The 21,456-nt window shown below is 44.5% G+C and overlaps 1 protein-coding gene across 3 annotated transcripts in view; it reads right to left on the bottom strand.

Moving 5' to 3' along the window:
• LOC128604302 (cilia- and flagella-associated protein 251-like) overlaps window positions 1-21,456 on the bottom strand; it is a 90,399-nt gene that overhangs the window by 54,697 nt on the left and 14,246 nt on the right. For all 3 annotated transcript variants that reach the window (XM_053619334.1, XM_053619335.1, XM_053619336.1), the window contains exons 2-3: window positions 18,432-18,487; window positions 577-1,305 (exon numbers count right to left, since the gene is read on the bottom strand). In XM_053619334.1, the coding sequence (XP_053475309.1) occupies window positions 577-1,233 (657 nt within the window). In that variant the 5' untranslated portion in view covers window positions 1,234-1,305; window positions 18,432-18,487. The remainder of the gene's footprint in view (window positions 1-576; window positions 1,306-18,431; window positions 18,488-21,456) is intronic.

The raw sequence follows: 21,456 nt of genomic DNA, 5'->3' as shown, positions 1-21,456 counted from the left end.
TAATAGCTAGCCCCTGTTATTTTCTTGTTAACCAAGTACGATCTGAAACCTGGGCAAACTCTAAACGTTGCTCGCAACAAAAAAATCTAATTCAACCACAAAAATGTGAACGCGTATGATCGGACGAGGGGCGGCCATTTTGTTTTTATAACTCTGTGAGGCAAAAGTACGACGTGTGTGAGCGCTACTTAAACAATAATACGCATCTCCCTCCATTCTGTTACCAAGCGATCTCGCTTCCGCCGACTCGTTTTCGATTGACCAAGGTCAAAGTCTGCCGAGGTGAAGTCGTAAAGAGCGTGAAGATAAAGTCTTTTACATCCCGTCCTTTCCCCTTCGGTGAATCCGTATTTCTGTTATATCGCCGTAGCGACGGGTGAAAATCCTAACCGCTAAGTCTAAAACGAACGCTAATGAAAGATGATTACAGTTATGTTAACGTAAATGAAAACGCTATACTGTGCAAATTTATTGCCACACAAACATGCTAATAATAATAATAAGAAGAAGAAGAAGAAGAAGGAGAAGAAACCTTGGTACGGATATTCGGCACTGCATTAGCATTCTGTCACTCACCTGAGGATGCGTGTGCTGAGATGAAGATGAGCTTTGGTTCTGTCGTCCTGATTGGACGTCGGCGTTCTCTTTCGGATTCGTCGCTCCGGTTTTGACCGGAGAAGAGTGAAGTCCCGTCTCTCCTTCCTCATCCTCCTCTGCTTCCTCGTCCTCCTCTCTCGCGCTGTCCTCCGACGCTTCAAACTCATCGCTCTCCTGGTCCATCTCTTCCTCCTCCTCTCTCTCTCCGTCCTCCTCGTCTTCCTCGGCGCGCAGTCCTGTCCGTACCCGTCTTTCTCCTCCATCTCCTTCGCCGTGGTTGTTGTTCTCCTCCTCTTCCTCGTCATCGTTCCTCCGTCTCCGCCGCCGTCTCCTCTGCTCCTGCTCCCACAACCACTGGACGGCTTTCTCTCCGCCATTCACCTCCTCTCTCCTGCCTTCTTCCGCTCCCTCGTTCCGGCTCACCGACTCCCTCCCCGAAGGCCAGGGCTCCTCTTCCGCTTCTTCCGCCTCTCCGGATCGCTCTCGCTCCTCCTCCTCCTCCTCTTCGTCCTCCTCCTCCTCATCCTCCTCTCCTCGCTCGCCCCTCTGTTGCTGAGGTTCTCGCTCGCGGTTCATGTGTCCGGGTTCAGGTTCTGGCTCCGGCGCGGGTTCGGGAACCAGCAGGTCCTGGTTCATTTCCAAAAGCCAGCTTGCTACTTTCTGAACCTTCGCTAGGCTGCCTGAGGAGGACAACGACTTCCCGGCATTCTGCAGGAAGGAAACGAGGGAAGAGGCGGGAAAAAGGAGGAAAGGGAAGGAAGAGATGAGCGGACGGGGGGGAAACAGGAAGAATGAGAAGCGACAGACATGAAAGAGTAAAGAAAGAAAGATAGAGTAAGATAAACAAAAATAGAAAGAGAGGAAAAGAAGAAATAAACACAGAAGGAAGGATAGAGTGAGAGGAAGTTAAAAAAACGAGGGAGGAAAAACAGAAAGGCAAAGACAAAAAGGAAGGGAAAAGAAAACAACAAAGGATGTAGGACAAGATCGAAAAGGAGGGATGGAAAGGGAAGAACGGACAAAAGAGAGGGAAAAAGAAGAGAAGATAGAAGAGACGGAGAGCAAAAAATAAGGGACAGATACAGCAAGAAAGCAGGAGGAGCAAAGAGAGAAGTGTAAAAAAAAAAAAAAAAGAAGCCAAGAAGGGGAGATTAAAGAATGAAAGAGAGGGAGAGATGGAAAAAAAAAAGACAAGATAAGAAGTGATGGACAGCAATCGAATGAAGTGAAAGTATGCGAGAAAGACAAAGCAACGAGAGCGCAGAGAGAAAGAGGAGAAAAGAATGAACAACAACAACGAGGGATGGACGGAAGAAAAGAAGTCATGAAGTAGGGAGGGAAAAGGCAAAAAGGGAAAAGAGAAAGTCAAGAAGGGGAGAGGGAGAACGAAGAGAAAGAAAACAAAACAAAAAAAAAAAGACCGGCGTGTGAAAGAGAACGAAGAAAGAGAAGAGTAAAAGGAGGTCAAGAAGTGGGAACGAATGAAAAAGAAAGGAGCAGGAAGATTAAAAAAAACAAAAAAAAAAAACAGACAAGCGAAGAACCCAAGAGAGCCAAACAGGAGGGATGGAAAAGAGAAAGATGAAACACATAAGGAAGAGAGAGTGTGAAAGAATGATGACAGGAAATGGGGGAAAAAAATAAAGATTAGGGAAGCGAGTAGGGAAGAGACAGGAACGAAAGAATAAAGATAAGGGGGGGGGAGTGGAAAGAGAGAGAGGAAAAAAAAAAAAGATGTGTGGTTATTAGAGTTTTCTGTCTCCGTCCCACTGCGAGTGTGTGAGTGTGTGAGTGTGTGTGTGTGTGTGTGTGTGGGCAAAGTGAGAATAAAACTCCTCATGTTTAATTCATGCTCCCAAATAAAACAATGAACATCAGCATTAATGCGGCGAGAAGAGACACGATATGAGCGTCTCGGATTATAAACTCCATCGCACAGAGCTACACAAAACACACACACATACAGAGAGAGAGAGAGAGAGAGAGAGAGAGAGAGAGAGAGTGAGAGAGAGAGTGTAATACTGATGCTTGCTCTGTGTCACGTAGAGACATGGTAAATAAAATACGCTTTAACGTGTAATTAAATTCAGATAGTCCTGTGACAAATAAATGTCGGATGATTCGGAGAAAATTTCCTATGCGCGAGAGTCCGATTAACATTTTAGATCGATCCGCCGCGCGTGATCCGACTCACGATGGTACTGCGGTAACAATAGCAACAGCGGTTTATTTTAAAATCCCAATTTATCTCTGCAATGATCAAACAAACAAACAAACAAACAAATAAATAAATAAATAACTCCACATGCTCAGGAAACCTCCCCGGAAATAACAGACAATTAAACCTATATGATATTATATCGAAATATAATAAAGTGTGGATGAATCTTATACAGGATTTACTTACAGGATATATACTGTAACGATTACATAATGATTAACGGACAGTTTTAAGTCGATCAACGGACTGTTTTCCTCCGTCGGCCAGCAGAGGGCGTTACAGCACAACACCTGATGGTTCAACGCTCTCTACGTCTCTACACAGAGGAGGGAGAGAACTGAGCGGTGGTGTTTCACCGAGGTTGATGTGTTCCATCTCCATCTGCGACAACAATAATGTAACCAATAACATCAACCACGATAAACAGAACCAACAAATCATAAACACCACCAACAGCATCAACACGAGCATCAACATCTTCTCTAACACCGTCAAAACATCAACACCAACAGCACCAATAACATTTCAACAGCAGCATCACTAACATTAACATCATCTTCAACAGCACCACAACCAATACCAAAACATCAACATCCCCAACATCATCATAAACACCACCAACAACAAAACATAAACATCCCCAACATCATCATAAACACCACCAACACCAAAACATCAACATCCCCAACATCATAAACACCACCAACACCAAAACATCAACATCCCCAACATCATCATAAACACCACCAACACCAAAACATCAACATCCCCAACATCATCATAAACACCACCAACACCAAAACATCAACATCCCCAACATCATCATAAACACCACCACCACCAAAACATCAACATCCCCAACATCATCATAAACACCACCACCACCAAAACATCAACATCCCCAACATCATCATAAACACCACCAACACCAAAACATCAACATCCCCAACATCATCATAAACACCACCACCACCAAAACATCAACATCCCCAACATCATCATAAACACCACCAACACCAAAACATCAACATCCCCAACATCATCATAAACACCACCACCACCAAAACATCAACATCCCCAACATCATCATAAACACCACCACCAAAACATCAACATCCCCAACATCATAAACACCACCAACACCAAAACATCAACATCCCCAACATCATCATAAACACCACCACCAAAACATCAACATCCCCAACATCATAAACACCACCAACACCAAAACATCATCCCCAACATCATCATAAACACCACCAACACCAAAACATCAACATCCCCATCATAAACACCACCACCAAAACATCAACATCCCCAACATCATAAACACCACCAACACCAAAACATCAACATCCCCAACATCATCATAAACACCACCACCAAAACATCAACATCCCCAACATCATAAACACCACCACCACCAAAACATCAACATCCCCAACATCATCATAAACACCACCAACACCAAAACATCAACATCCCCAACATCATCATAAACACCACCAACACCAAAACATCAACATCCCCAACATCATCATAAACACCACCAACACCAAAACATCATAAACACCACCACCAAAACATCATCATCATAAACACCATCACCACCACCAAAACATCATAAACAACACCATCACCACCACCAAGACATCAACATCCCCAACATCAATACCACTACCACCACCAAAACATCACCAGCAGTACCAACACCATCAACAACATCTTCAAAAGCAGTATCAATATCACCATCATCAACAGCACCATCACCAACAAAACATCACCAGAATTAACAGCACCATCACCAACAGCACCACCAACATCAACAGTATCAATAACATGATCACAAACATATTCCATAGCACCAACAAAACATCAACATCATCTTCAAGAGCACACTTCACATCAACACCACGACAAAAACAGCAACACCAACATCAACCGGTACAACATCAAAAACAACAACTTTAACATCACTAACAATAACGTGAAACATCAACTACAACAGCTAAAATACCAAAAACAACAATATCAACATAAAACAACATTATAAAATAAAATAATCAGTAACATCAATATCAACAAACTCAACCACAATAATAACAACAAAAACAACACTCACACCATCAACGAGCTGGCTCACTTGTACAGTATAACGGAAAAGAACTGGTATCCATAGCGATAGCAACACACTGAAACACCCAGAAGAATTTTCCGAGTTTAAGCAGTTTATACATCATTATCGTCCCAATTCCCCGTTCTCGGTATTCAAATGTGTACATCACCACAATTAAACCGCGATCCACTCTCCCCTGCACCAATCGCAATCGCAAACCTTCACCCGAGACGAACACGAGGAGAAACGAAAGTAATAACTGCCGCTCCAAACTGCATCATGTCAGGAAAACTTCACGCCACGGCGCAGAAGAAACCCCTTGACTTTAAAGTTTGTTTTCGCCCGGGACCGAAGCCAAGCCGGCGTACTCGGCCAGACAGATACGGCAGCGAGACGCATCATTTCTTTACTTATTACCGCACGGTACACCTCAGCGACAGCTCATTTATCTCCATCTTCACGAGGAACTGGGAAGGGAAAAAAAACCCCAGCAAAACCTCCAAAAGATTTCTGGCATCCTGACCAGAGGAAAGGAGGTAACAGATGAGGAATCTATGAGGCTGTATGGATGTTGAGAAAAATGTAATTTCCCAGGGGGTGGGGAAAAAAAACCCCAAAAAACAAACAAATATACCTTTGTGAGGAATACAAAATAAACAAGGATGGTGTTTATTCACTATCGACATGGAGAAAGGCATTAGGATTAGGACTTTCAGGCTTTTATGTTGAATTTAATTAGCAACTACGTGATGGAGAGGGCATCGGGATTAGTACTGGCAGCCATTTTAGTCCGCCATTTTGGGGAAAAACCCGTGATATCGCGTATTGCCAGTTCACCAGACCTTAACCTTGAGGGTATTTAAACGCAACCACCGGACATCCTCGTTGCATTACGGTGAAACGTTTCTTCATAGATTTCTTGCTAACGCTTAACCACGATCAGTCTGGAAAGTTCATATTTAATTCATACTAATTCATATTTAATCCACCAACAATTCTCACACCTCACTACGACTACAAATCTGAACTCAGAATCCATATCCTGGTCGTGTGTGTGTGTGTGTGTGTGTGTGGCTTACCCAGAACATATCTCTACATGTGAAAGGAGGCATTGCTTCTCGGGAGGTTTTCAGGTGGCGGCCCGAGTAGTAAAGAACAAAACAGGTGAACAGGAGTTGGTCTTTCTATCTAATTAGTGAAACGGGGGTGTTGGGATGATGTGTTGAATAGGGTCAGGATGTTAATCAGGCTCTCAGATCTGCAATCCTGGCCACGGATGGAACGTTGACTCCATCAGCATGTGTTAGGGGGCCATCGGTAAAGCGAGGCACGCTGGTAAACGGGTTCTCCTGCAAATTCAGATCTGCTCTGAAAAGAATTCAAACGCGAGCGACTCATTCAGGGCTGGTGAATACTTTCGACCCGATTGTGATACTTTACAGCTTGGAATTTAGTTTAATATTTTGCCATAAACAGTGCTCGCACTAATGCAATACAAAACCAGCCCATCCATCCATTTCATGGCCTTCTTTAAAAACAAAGCACGAGATCCAAATACACCTTTTAAGGTCTTGTGCTAATAATAGCATGCAGAAACAAGCCGAGGTTGAACAAATCCACTGACTAAAAGCTTTAGTCGCTTAGTGAAAGGGCCTGTGTTGATGAAAAGGCCTCGTTAGCATCGAGCGCTCCGGGAATATGGACGAGGGACGCATCCCGAATGGAGACGGTAGTACGTCTGTACGGCATGGTGTGGGACGTGTCGAGGACAGACGCGGCCGTCTGTGTTAAACACTTCAAAACCCTGTTACGGGTTCGGTGTGGGCCAAAGAGCACAAACATCACCATTCATGACCCGGAACACCTCTCCGTTACGCTAGCAGCTGGTCTGGGGTCCGAGCCGAAAGAGCGCTCTAGACGCTACACATCGGACCTTTACAAGTGAGAGAATCATCACATCACGGAAAACGAAGACGGTACAAGATGATTATCTGTTTAGTAACCATGACAACTACTGTTAGGATCTCGTTTAGGAAAGTAGCTTTTACGAAACGATCATTTCATAGTAAAGAGAGGTGGGGGAAAAAGAAAAATGAAACAAAAAGAAGCAAAAACAAAGAAATGAAGAGGGGGGGGGCAAAAAAAGGAAAAGAAAAAGAATCAAACAACAAAAGATCAAAGAAAAGTATGAAAATGAAAAGCAGGAGAAAAGACAAACAAATGTAAAGAAATTAGAAAAAAAATGAGAAAGGAAAATCAAAAGTAATAAGAAAAAGAACAAAAATAAAAGAAAAAAGAAAAGTAAAAGCAAACAGATATAGAAAATAAAATAAAATAAAATGTAAAACAAAGGAAAAGGAAAAAACCAGACAACAGAAAAAAATATTAACAGGAGAAAAGAAAACAAATGTAAAGAAAAGAGCGAGAAGGAACAAAAAGAAAAAAGAGAAAGGAAAAAAACAAAGTCATCAAAAGAAAAAGAACAAAAATAAAAGAACAAATGAAAGAAAACTGACAAAAGGTGAATATAAAAGAAAAGGAAAAAAGGAAAAGAAACAAAAAGAACGAAGGAGTAAAGACTGAAACAACACGCGTTCATTTCCAACACCGTGCTCAGAGTTTCTCACAAACACAAACCTGTACGGATATTAAATCAGTTCGAGAGAGAGAGAGAGAGAGAGAGAGAGACAAAAAGATAAGGAGAAAGAAAGAGAGAGAGAGAGAAAGTAAGAGAGAGAAAGATAAGGAGAAAGAAAGAAAGAGAGAGAAAGAAAAAGAAAGAGGGAGAGAAAGAGATGAGGAGAAAGAAAGAAAGGGGGAGAGAAAGTAAGAGAGAGAAAGAAAGAAAGAGGGAGAGAAAGAAAGAGGGGGAGAAGAAAGAAAAGAGAGAGAAAGAGAGAGAGAGAATACTGTAGCTCCTCTCATACTGCTATCTAATACAAACTACATTGGGGGGGGGGGGGAGTACTGTAGCTCCTCATACTGCTTCCTAATATAAACTGCACCGAGAGAGAGCGAGAGAGAGCGAGAGAGAGAGAGAGAGAGAGAGAAAACAGCAGAGACGAGTAGCAAGGCAAAACCCCGGTGTCATTAACAGCAGTGAAACTGAGCTCAATTACACAAAACAGCTAAAATTAAAAAAAATAAAATAAAAATAAAAATAATAAAAAAAGAGTTGATGAGTTTGAGTTTATTTAGAAAGGGAGGAAATGATCCTACGAGGCCGCTCTGAAGACCTCTCCACTGCAGAGCTCGGGAGCTGCCGTGTGGGAGATTATTTTCTCGCTCCGGCACTTTGTCGAGTCTCGGAGCGTATTCGCAACGCCTCTGTGCGGGCCGAATCACAAGGTGGATGATGCAAGCTGGGTAAATAACTTCCTAAATATTACAGTCTGTTAAAGAAGAAAATAAAACGTGTTCCAGCACTGAAGAAGAGTCCCTAAAGCACGCGGCTGATATTACCTCACACACGCAACAAAAGGAAAACAAGTCACCCCGCGAGGTGCTGAAGCCACAGCACGCATTATTAATCATTAACCCATTCATCTCTTTAATAACCGGTCCGAGATCCGGCGCAAAAACGCCACGGAGATTTGCGTACCGGCGCCGTCCTGAAAAACGAATCCCGTCCGAATACGGCTTACAGAACCCTAATATACTCCACCGCTTCGGTTCCGAAAAACAACTTCGCCTGGTAACTCCGCCCATACACCACATCTTAAAGATTTAACAGAATCCTCACGTTCTTGCTTGCCGACCGAAGCTCGAGCTACGTCGCCCCGGGATTCCGCTAGTAAACATTATTTACGCTAGTATGGTTAGCGTGTTAGCATAGTACAGCATGAAGAACTAGCCGCATGCTCTCTCGCTTTCCTCTTCGATAAACAGTTAGCGACTTTTTCAGAGGACGGATCGTGCGCTTGATTACGTTTAAACGTTTACAACCGCTCACGTATTTTTACGACAAACATCTTACGCAGACTTTTCGAGTTTTGCGAGAGCATCGCTTCGAACAATTCGAGACGACTCAACGTTTTTGTTACAGGTGATAAAAAATCTAAGATCGTAGTAAAATGCTACTATTGTAGATCGTAGATTCTCAAATCCGAACATTTTCTGTCGGGTAAGATAATAAGGAAGATGATCGTCTAGGCTGAAAACGTACTTGTTTACTCGAGCCTACCATGAATAGACTTTCTTTTACGCAAAGTACACGGTCTTATCCTCTCATCAACTGGAGTCTACAGTACATTCTGCCAGTGAGGACGACCCCAAGTGGTGAAGCGTGGAGATCGCTGAGGACGGTACCGCTTGAAGTACCATGGAAATGGTTTCGGACCTCAATTCCACGTGGATATTCTCGCAGTGGTTGCTGGGACTACGGTTACTGCGATGGCCTTGGGACTGCAATGACCACGTACGAGTTTGCACTCAGGTCTCCCTTAGTAACCAGTGGACTAGTTGAACAAAACAGACTTCGTATAAAAACCATAATGAACTTTCTTTTACTTTCACACTATCCGTCGTTACCCAGATGAGGACAAACAAATGTGTCTCGGAACGAATCCACAAGAAACTACCAAAGCGGACTGAGCACTTCCAAGTACGTCAACCTCAACTGTCGTTGAACTGCAAACGTGAATTCAAACAAGCGTCTGTATTTACAGCGAGAGAAAGTTGCACAGGTTTGCTGCGGCCTAGAGATTTCTCCTCGTGTGTTAAGTTTCCGTGCGTGTGGAACTCGAGCGAAGGCTCGTTACTGCATTTAAGAACGATTTTCAGAAACCAATTACCACCTTGGGTTCGTGTTTAAAATCCGGCCTGTGTGTGAAGATCGTTTTTCCCCCCACGCCGCGTCCCGAAAGGATGCGGATATACCGAGCGACAGGAAGATGCGGCCGTGATGGATGATACACACGGAGAATTTAGGCAGCTAGCGGAGGAGCTGACACGCTAGGCTGCTCGGTATCTTCCCGCAGGGGAAAAACAAGAGAACTACCCTGCCATACAGCGCTCAAACCAAACCCCGTTCATCACGCCTGGAAGGACACGCGCTCCTCTCCAAGTGGAAAACGAGACCTCCGTTCGAGTAAATCACTTTCTGACGGGTTTCGTCCTGATGCCAAGTGACGGTTCTCCGACAGAGTGGCGTGACGTGACAAGAGGGCAGTGGCTGAATTACTGCGGCGTCATGGGAATCGCTCCGAATAATACGTAATTAGCTTCATGTCATGAATTTGTAACTGTACGCTGCTATAGGATCGAAAGTCAAGCCCTCTTCTCTCGCTCGGTAATCCTATCAATACGTTCCAAATGCTTTCTCGTGTCCTTGAGTGTACATTTCATTCAAGAGGATATGAATCGATCCCGGTGCTATTCAAGGATTCGGTCTGCAGCTAGGGCTCAGGAAGGAAACTTTAAACCTCTATTGTAGAAAAGTAGGAATACACGATCAGTTCCAGTTTTTTCCATTTTCCATATCAAAGACGAGATCTGATCCGCACGGCCTAAGGATTCTCTTGGAGCTTGACGTGAAAAGTACAGCCAATCACATCCTGATCCGACGTCTTGGGCTAAAATAGGTGCCATAAACATACTCGGTATAAGATTGGTGCAAACCACCAAAAAATTAAATAATAATAATAATTTATGACACGCTCCCTTGCATCAGATTGAACCCACTACAAGAACTACAAGGTCTCTCTAAATGTACGGCGTGTATTTGTCTAGCCGCTTCATTTGTTTTGTTCTTAAATATTGCCCTGGAAGCACACTTTACGACAATATTCCACATTGGTGGGCTTAAGTTTGCGTTATTGAATCTCTTTTAGTAAATAATGTCTGTGCTGTCAAAAACGCAAAGATAAAGATCTCTAAACCGTGGAAACGGAGGTCATGGGGACGTCCAAATTTACGGCATTAGAGAGTGACTTGCATTTATCGCTTTTAAACAACTGAGCAGTTGAGGGTTAAGGGCCTTGCTCCAGGGCCCAGCAGTGGCGGCTCGGTGGTACTGGGATTTGAACTCGCATCCTTCCAATCAGAAGTCTTAACCGCCGAGCTACCACCACCCCTTTTGGTGACGAGAAGGCTTCGGTAGCTGGACCAACTCCACATACGGAGCCTGTGATTGGTCGTTACAAACTAGTTGCAAACGTGACAAGACAGGTTGGACGATGAGGAGTCGATCTTCTTCCAGTATCCGTGGAGACCGTCATGAAATGATGCTAGCACCACCTACATTACAGGAGCATTTGCAGGGAAGACTACGCGAGTTTGTAACGCTTGTGAAGATGGGTGTGTCTTCACACAGCCCTTGTAGATGTGTTGAATATTCGGAGGCATTGACCGTGCTATACTACACGTCACGCTGAGAGACAATTAACGTGAACGACACGTAGTCCGATTTTGATTCAACAGACGTAAAAGAATATTTCCTCGGCGGATTGAAAACGCCAAACTATTTTTAACAGACTACCCGGTTCCTAAACTGGCTGAATTACTGCAATTAACAATCGTGATTTCAAAAACGTTTTCGCTTCAAAATACGCACGGACGCGTGTCATAACGCAGCCTTAATCTGCCTCAGATTCCTGCTGTTCCATCGAAGCATGCAAACCGTTAACGATAAGGTCTCAAAAACAATTAGAGAGTTCTAGCACGGCCCAGGAAACTCATCATCTTTCTGAACCATTAGTTTCTCGTGAAGGGGGTGTCGGAACACTCGCGAGAAGCGACGGCTCAGCAAAACCGAAACGTCAAGCCGCCGTGACCTCTTCGCAAATATTATGCGAGATCCTGAAAGACTGTGTGTTAAATGGAGCGTTAAACGGTACGAGCCTTTTGACCTGCAAGGAGGGAAATGGCTCTGCATGTTCACAGACTTAAAGATCTCTTCCATTGATCTGCCGTTCGTCTATAACCAGAAGAGGAGGAGGAGAATGAAGAGTCTTTTATAAACGGCATCTATTCAGAATGCAATCCGAGTCAAAGCGGATGCTGTGGTTGTCAAGGCAGCGAGATGGCCGTTAAATCACCTGGTTCCATTACAAAATCAATTACTGCAGTACACTTAGATATTCTCTCAGGTCTGGACAATGGCTAAATATCATTGGAAAAAGCCACTGCAAGGTCAGACATTCTTGGTGGATCTAGAGAAGTCTCGGCCACAATGCGAATATCATCTTCAACAACAAACTGAAGGTCTAAAGGCCAGTCGGACAAAGCAAATAAAAGCAGTCGCGAATCGATATTAGACTTAGTAAGCGCTTGGTACACTTGATATGCAGTGTAGAATAATGCATGAGGGATTGTCAGTGGTAGAACTTCAGAGAAATACTTCTTCTAATGTAGGAAATGGTGCAGAATCATCTATGCCTGGTCTATCAAGCGTTCGGGAAAGCTTTTAACCTTTGTGTTGCACTATTCTGAGAGAACGTGTGGTAATTAAATGTTTCGAAACCGGATCAGTGAAGTTTCGCCAGTTCGAACAACCACAAAAATACGTCGCTTTCGGTCTGAAAAGATCCCCGACAGGATTACCTTACGCTGCGGTGGGCAGCCGACAGCCAGACGCTGCAGATGTTCAGAGGTCTGGCTGCAGGACAGCAGGTCCGAGCAGCAGGCCGTGCGACCGAGCCTCTTCATCAGCGAGGAGATGAAGCTACAGCCACAGCCGCACATTGACTCGCACATCAGGAGCCAAAGTGACGGGCCGAGACGCGGAGATATAATCCGAAACCTCAGGAGACGAACGTCTCAAGATCAACTTCTTTTGGCCAGGTGGAAGTCACCTTAGAGAGATCCAAGGGTTAGATAATGGTGGGATTTGAACCATGTGTTCACAACAGTGGACTGCCACTTTCCAAAAAAAGTTCAAATCTAGACGCAACCCCCCACATCAGAGAGCCAAGGCAAGCTCGAAACAGTTCTCCGATTAGCGGTTACGTGATTGCAGAGGTTAGCAGGCGGCGTCATATCTTCCTGCATTCCCATCGACTCGTCTGCAACTTTCTAAGAGCCTCGTCAACGCCGAGACCGGAACAAGTCCTGCGGAAACCCGAAGCACCTACAAAGCAAGGCACGGTCTGAAGATCGGGAAGCTGATCTCTAATCCGGCAGCCAGTAAGTGCTGCTTAGACGAACAGAAAAAATGGAAAGAAAAGCACCACTTCCACCCTCCCTCCACTTATCTCTCAGGTGCTAGCGATCCTTTTCACCGTCCCCTCTCCCTCTCTCTCTCGCTCTCTCTCTCTCCCAATACACTCAGCTCTTCCCAGCATCTTGTCATACTGGCCTCTCCACAAGCCCCTCCCACCTTTTCCTCCCTCGCTCTCTTTCTCTCACTCTCCTCACTCTGGTCTCTGGCCATGAGCTGGCTCCAGTGAGTCACAATCAAGGATATTGCTTCTTCTCTGCCGCTGCCTGCAGGAGTCTGGCGTTAACATTGTTGGAAATCTCACAAAGACGCCGCAAAACTGAAAATCATTACTGCCGCGTCCGCTGTTCACGCGACAGCAATTTCAGTAGCACCTTACATCGCTAACTTCTGTCCAAACGAGCCTCCGGTTCCAGGCAAGTCGTACTCGTTCGGGCAATCGTGCTGATTAGAAGGTCGGGTGAAGGTCAACCATGATTTCCGTGAAGGTTATAAGTTGCATTCCCCCTCTAGGCTGATGATACATGCGCTAAAAAGGGTGGGTGCGATCCTCACACTTGTGGTGAATCAATACAATTCAGTGGGCTGAAACGAACAAATGATCCGGGGTGGGGGGGATGACAAAAGTGCCATGACGTGGCTTTAGAGTTAGTGGAAGTGCTCTAGAACCGTTCAACACTCTGCTGAAAGGCTACTCAATAAGATGAGCCCAACAAGTAAATTAAGGAAAGAAAGCACTAGCACTCTCAGACATTTAATCTATTCTCCTCCCCTTTTACATTCTTTCTTCCTTCCTAGGTCCTAATCTCGCTCGATATCCCCCATCACGCCTCAGAGTGGGTGATCTCGGGCACTCCGACCTGATTAACCCGCAGTTAGGGGACTCCCCAGAGCCTTGTGGGAGATTTGCAAATCATCCAATTCATCAGCAAATCTCAACCAGGGCTGATACGGAGACATTGATGAAGACTTTGGCCCATCGGGTGAGGAAGGAGGGGGCTGCTGCTGTGTGCAACAACAGGGCTTCGTTTCAGGGTCCGTAGCAGGCACTTCAGCTCCAGGCAACAGGCCAGTTCGCTATAAATAGGCTGAGAATAATAACCAGACAGATCACCTTGCATGATAAAGGAAAACAGCAGGACCGAATGCTCTACTAATATGAATTTAGACAGCTGTATGGGGTAAATAAACGGTTTGGGATAGAATTAAGACAAACACACACACAGGGGAGGAAAAAAAAAAAAAAAACACAATAATGAAGGACTTCATATATATAGTACAGAAATCTGCTATCATTGGGACAGAGTTCAGCTCGACAAAGTTCAAATAAATCGATGAGACTACCTTTTCTACCTTCGAATACGTCCACCTTAAAGCAGTTCTCAAACTTTTAGCGACCCATTAAACTGTAACAAATAAATAAATAAAACAAGTTCAAGGACTCAAGGTCTCGGTTCAGATGAAATTACTATTCAAATATCTGGCTCGTTTACTGGTGCCATAAACCTTTTGATTCAAGTCGATTAATGAGGTCTGACATTTGAACCATTGAGTTCACCAGTCAGGGTGACGACTACTAGAACTCAATAAGAAATCTAATAACTGTGATAACAGTGGGCTCAAGAGTGATTTTCACCATCGGAATTAAAAAAACAAAAACAACAAAAAAAAAAAACCCCGTACCCCTTGTCTGTGCTCCACAAACACCACTTTAAGACCAGTTCTTGAACTTGTACTGTACTTTTACATGTGATGTTATAAACGTTATGGTGGACAAGTACGTATATCTAGAAGCCTGGATATATCACATACGTTCCATATAACATGGCCCGTTTAGTTCATTTTTATATATATATATATATATATATATATATATATATATATATATATATATATTTATATTTAGAGTGTGTGACACACTACAGCGTGTGCTCCTTGTTCCCAAACCAACCACAAACACAAGTAAAGGATACCTTCTGGCTGTTCTGGAAAGATTTTTTTTTATTCCCAGAGAGAAGACGACATCCCATAATTGGCAAAATAAAATGATTGGGAAACATTTCATACTAAAAATGATGTTGTCTCTTTTTAGAGGATTCCAATACTCGCTTATTTTCATTACCCTGTATTAAAGTACTTCACTAGTTATGGGGCCAAGCACCAAAAGGCGTACAACTGCAATTGTTTTTATTATTGTCGAAAACGTGATATTTTTTTTATAACTGCCGTTATTTGCCATACTTCAGGGTTAAATTAGGTTAGCTACCTTTAGGCAAGCAAAGAAATGAGTCTGGGTAAGTAGACTTACAAGCAAAGAAATGAGTCTGGGAAAGTAGACTGGAGGAGACTTCACTTGCCAACTGAGCTGGCAAATGAACTTATTAATTGTCGTATAATCGACTGTTGGCTCATTCCACCTCACAAGTTTAAAGAAGTCTGGCAGGAAAGAGCAAGCTGTGCACCATTAGTGACTTCCATACCCCGTAACCAATGTAATGCCACAGAATAATCCTCGATTTCCCCCAGGAGAGTCCCCTCTCGCCTCCGTGTATCCTGCCTACTCAATATGCAGCCGGCCGGTTTTGCTCAGTCGAGCAGGACGTGTGTGGCAGTGCACAGGCCAGACTCGCTGGGAACGGACTGCAGTTACCACCTCTCAAGGTGAGGACTGAGAGACAGAGGAAGAGTGGGATAGAGTGACAGAGTCTGGGTTGGAAATATATATATATATATTTTTCTAAATGGGACGAGAAAAATAATAGAGATTTGGGAAGACAGTCTCGAGGGCTCCCTGGGGTGAAGGCTAATTCAGCTAATTACCGAAAGCGGCGCTAATACTTTTTCGGAATAACTTTCAGTCAGACACGTGCAATTAAAATAAATAAAATTAGGAGCTACGTCAAGACCAAAAAACACGCATCGTTAGTGTTTAAATGTGCCTCGCGCTTATCGAGTCTAATCAAATTCTGGTCTTCAAGGTCGACGGGTATTTGCCACAAGGTTAAAGTTCAAGCATGTAAGCATGTCTCAGTTTCGGTGGTTTTGAAGTGCTTTCGACAGAGGGGAAAGAGAGACGAGGTGAAAGGCTGAGGTGTTCATTATTTATGAATATTGCTTTCCACCGTGTCAGCGCCATGCATTTCTATCGATCCGCAGGGATAAGAGGCTTTTAGACGCATTCAGCAGCGTCATGCTGAAAAGCTACAGTAAAACTCAGTAAAATCCATCCTACTGCTGACTCACACACACACACACACACACACACACACCCCATCATCAGTGTAATGCTAACGGTCCATAATTGAATTGCGTCTGTTTACTGGTGTACACTCCTGCACTCGAATGACCTGGATATTTTACGTGACTGATAATGGCAGTGAAACTAACCAGGAGTTGTCTTCACGATGAAGCATCGCAGCATGCGAGCGATTCATTAAGGCGAGCACTGAAACACGCGCACGTTCTTTACCGAAGACGGTATCGGTGTTTCCTGTTTACTAAATAAAAGAAGTAATGCTGCTCTTGCTCAGCAGGGGGCAACAATTTAGCCAACGGTCTCTAACAAAACAAAACATGGATTACATTTCATATCGCTGTTTTTTTTTCCCCCTTTCTACACAACATCCATCGTTCCGCACGGCATACTCGTTCTTTTATCGGCAAAGCAGCCGAACGCAACGCCACCCGCTAATCAGCACTACTGCGAGTCAACGAAAGCAGCAGAACACACACAGCTGGAGCGCACGAGTGATATTTCACCAGCCCACAGCTGGAAAAATAAGGACCGGTGACGTAGATGATGAGGCTCGCGTACACGAATACGAACCTGTTCATAAAAGTGCTGCTACACAAACCGGACTGAACGACTGCGGGGAGGAGAAGATTGAACTCTCAGAGTTTACTCGCGCGCGCAAGTGACATCACTTCCTTACGCACAATCCAGGAAGTGTGGTTTTAAGACCGGTCGAGACACTGACCTGCTGCTGACCGGCCTGGACATGATGGAGAAATAAACAAATACAGAGATAAGGATGGACTATTTGGCATAGCGTGTTACAATACTTAGACGTTTGTACGATACGGAGGTCCATGGCAAATAAGAGGCAAGACAGACAGGTCAATAAACAGACAGACGGGTCAATAAACATAGTCTATAGACTGATAAAGAGACAGCTCTATTGACAGACAAACAGATCAACAGACGGATAAACAGAAAGCTCAACAGAGAGACAGACAGACAGACAGCTATATACACAGACAGACAGAAATACAGGCAGACAGCTCTACGGACAGATTATTAGACAGAAAGTCTGTCAACTCTTTAGACGAATAGATCAGAACAAGAGACAGACACATAGGCAGCTCTGTAGACACACAGACAGACAGCTCTCTTGACAAACAGACAGACAGACAAGACTGATCAAAAGACAGACTGACAGATCAGAACAAGAACACAACAATAGACAGACACACAGACAGCTCTGTAGATAGACAGACAGCTCTATTGACAAACATACAGATAGACTGATCAAAAGACAGATCAACAGGCAGAGAGCTCAACAGACACACAGACAGAGAGAGAGACAGCTCGACAGACAGGCAGCTCAGCAGACAGACAGGCAGCTCTACAGTGTGTAATAAATAAATGAACTTATGAATGAATAATAATGTGAGTATGTGAACAGCCTGTAAGGCATAGAACAGATACACACTCGGTGTGATGAGACGAACGGTCTCTCCTGACAGGAAACATGGTACTACATCCTGTATTTTCCACAACACTGCCCTCTAGTGAAACTCTACAGTCATGACAAATCAGACTTAATCACATCATCTGCTCTCTGTAGCCAGGATAGAGAGAGAGAGTGTGTGTGTATATGTATTTCCCCCCCTGTTTACACACTGCACTTCCTGTTTACACACCGTACTTCCTGTTTACATACACTAATGAGGCAAAACTGAATGAGTATTAACACCGGATTAAGAACAGAACTCGAGGAATGAGCTTAAAGTGGGTGAAAGGAACCAACAACAACTTACGCACGCGGCTAGACGCATACTGATGATCAAATAGTTTCTCACCTCTCACGTTTTTGCAGCAGTCAACACCATCTCTCTCTCTCTCTCTCGTTAAAAATTCATCAATGACAGCACATCCACCCATGCGATCAGTTTACACTTAATTCAGCAAACCATGACATGCCATGCATTATTCATTCATAGTGGCCACATCCACACACACACACATACGCACACAAAGAGGATGTGTGTGTATTAAAGACGTGCAATATGTTTCTATACATCTATATATAATGTCAGTGTGTGTGTAAAGCACTTACGACTCCAGCGTCAGGCCACGGCGAGAGCCTCACTGCTAAACCCTCAGGGTCCTGACCTGTGAGGAAGACAAGGACACATGTTTATTAGCGGTCAGAGATCAAACACTTTAACACACACACACACACACACACTCAAGACATCACGCAGGAAGGACAGGAAGTGGTCATGAACTCCCGAGCGTCAGACGCTTTCACTTCCTGTTTAGGTGCAAAATGACAAGGCTCACAGGCTCTATAAAGACATAAACACAGAGTAGCCTGTACAAGGACACGCCCACGCCGAGCTGATGCTGCTGGGTATGTGGTTACGATCAGTGAACAGGGTGTGTGCTGTAGTACACTGTAACGCTGGGATGTGTGTGAAGCTTATAGTTAAGAGGGTGTGTGTGTGTGTGTGTGTGTGTGTGTGTGTGTGTGTGCACACGCACGAGAGAGACAGAGAGCTGCTCTGACGTCAGCTCCGGAGCAGATGCTAATATTTATACTACTGAGAGAGAGAGAGGAATATTGCATGAGTGAGAAACCAGAGAGACAGATAGAAATAGACATATCATGAGAGAGTGGCAGACAGACAGACAAAAAGAGACTGATACAGACAGACAAAGAGACAGAGTGAGATTGACAGACAGACAGAAAGAGACAGATAGAAAGAGGTAGAGAGAGACAGACAGACAGAGTGAGATAGATAGACAGACAGAAACAGATAGAGAGACAGACAGACAGACACACAGAGAGAGAGAGGGACAGTCCGACAGAAAAAGGCAGAGAGACAGAGAGATAGATACAGACAGACAAAAAGAGACAGACAGAGTGAGATAGATAGACAGAAAGAGACAGAAAGACAGACAGAAAGCGGTAGAGAGACAGATACAGACACAGAAAGAGACAGACAGAGTGAGATAGGTAGACAGAAAGAGACAGAACGAGACAGATAGACAGACAGAAAGAGACAGACAGAGAGAGACAGACAGACAGAAAGAGGTAGAGAGACAGACAGAAAGAGACAGACAGATAGAAATAGGTAGAGAGACAGACAGAAAGAGACAGACAGAGAGAAAGAGACAGACAGAGAGAGAGAGACAGGCAGAAAGCGATAGAGAGACAGACAGACAAAGAGAGATGTAGTGAGAAAATATTTACTGATATGAAACTCAAATCCAAAAAATACCAACGATGAGCCCACAAAAGCCTAATACACACACACACACACACACACACACACACACACACACAGCTTTGGCATGACCCGACAAGTCACAGCTGTCAGTGAGGGGGAGAAATAAGAACACTTGCGTTGCAGTTAGACTCTCGAGGAACTCAGACCACAAAAAAAAAAAAACCTTACATCAGTTTTTTTCTCAGCAAAAAGATTCTGAATTACACAACCGGGAAACTGTTTCTGAGACAGCGGAGCATGCACACACACGCTTACACACACACACACACACACACACACACACACGCAAAATCAATCTGATTGATCAGAACTGACGGGGGTGGGGTTTATCCACAGTGACGTCACTGACGGGGGTGGGGTTTGTCCACCTTGATCACTGACGGGGGCGGGGTTTATCCACAGTGTCGTCACTGACGGGGGTGGGGTTTATCCACAGTGTCGTCACTGACGGGGGCGGGGTTTATCCACAGTGACGTCACAGTCCCGGCTAATCCATAATGACATTCGCTTAAACATTAAACATTGACATTAAAGGAAAAGAATTAACCGTAGCAAGGTGTGATGAAGCGAAGTCACTGTTACCACGCCATCGGTGATTATTTTCCTACAACAGCACGTCCTGAAGTGTTTTACTTTGTCGTACCACCTCACAAACCCTCAGTCATTACAAGCTTTATTAAAGAACGACGGTCGCAGGAAATATTATAGAACGCCCGCAAAACGTCACAGCAGGTATAAACAAACGGTCGTTCCGCCCCCCCCAGAGTTTCCGTGTTCTCACTCGTTACCGAGGACCCGCAAAGATCAAAGGCTTTCCCGTCTCGGATACCGCTCAGCTGCAGCTTTAACGCCGGAGACTCCTTCTGTAAACGGTTCCTTACAGAACGTCGTCCGTCGTACCAGTCGCCCTGAACACACCGTTACCATAGAAACGATAACGCGTACCGTGAATATAAAACTTTCCGTTCGGACCAATCAGACTCCAGGATCCGCCAGCTCTGTGGCGTGAAAGTGGATCAGCGTGAGGCGATAACGTGATAACTCTAACGTAACGTACTGAAGCCACGACACGGAATTTCAAACCTTGACCCAGAAACCCGGAGATGTTTCTAATAAAACAAGTCTCTTGGATCGTCGAGGAAGACAAATACGGGGGGGGGGGGAGAAAAAAGTAAGATCGTGAGAACGAGACCTCGGAGAGCGGCAACAATTGTTGAGCAAACATGATCAAACTCGCGACCTTTCGTCTCTTTGGCACGAATGCGAGCGCTGCAGCACATCTGATCCTGCTTTACTTTCTAGACACGTTTACACCTCTCTCTCTCTCTCTCTCTCTCTCTCTCTACCCACCGTCTGAGTGCTTCCAGATGTTTCCGTCTGTGCGAGAGAACCCGAGCCGTGTCTCTGCGTCTTGCCCAGAGTTGTTCGAAGCGTACGGAGACGCGCTTCCCGCGTAGAACATCTTGAGGATTGAGGGAACGGACGAAGCGATCGCAGACAAATCAAAACGTCCAGGATCGGAAAACTCGAACTAAAGACGTTTTCTTTTGGAAACCTGTAAATGTCCAAAAGCCGCATAAAAAAATATTTATATAACCGTCTCGTCATCGATTCGTCCAACTGCAGCGGGCGTTCGATAAGTCATCATAAAACGAGATCGGGCATTTTTGTCTACTTTAAACGACGTGGCGTGAACGTATACCTTTTGAAACCTTTTGATTTCCAATGGCGAGGGTTTACCTTTTTCCACGGAACCGATGAAAGAAAGGGTTTCGCGAGTACGGATCCGACAACCGCGCTTTCTCCAGACTGCTGGGTCACGCGGTAGCGTCACACGCTCGGAGGAAC

The sequence above is a fragment of the Ictalurus furcatus genome, chromosome 29 (assembly GCF_023375685.1).
Source record: "Ictalurus furcatus strain D&B chromosome 29, Billie_1.0, whole genome shotgun sequence".
In the NCBI taxonomy this organism is placed as follows: domain Eukaryota; kingdom Metazoa; phylum Chordata; class Actinopteri; order Siluriformes; family Ictaluridae; genus Ictalurus; species Ictalurus furcatus.
This window is presented reverse-complemented; position numbering and strand designations above follow the sequence as displayed.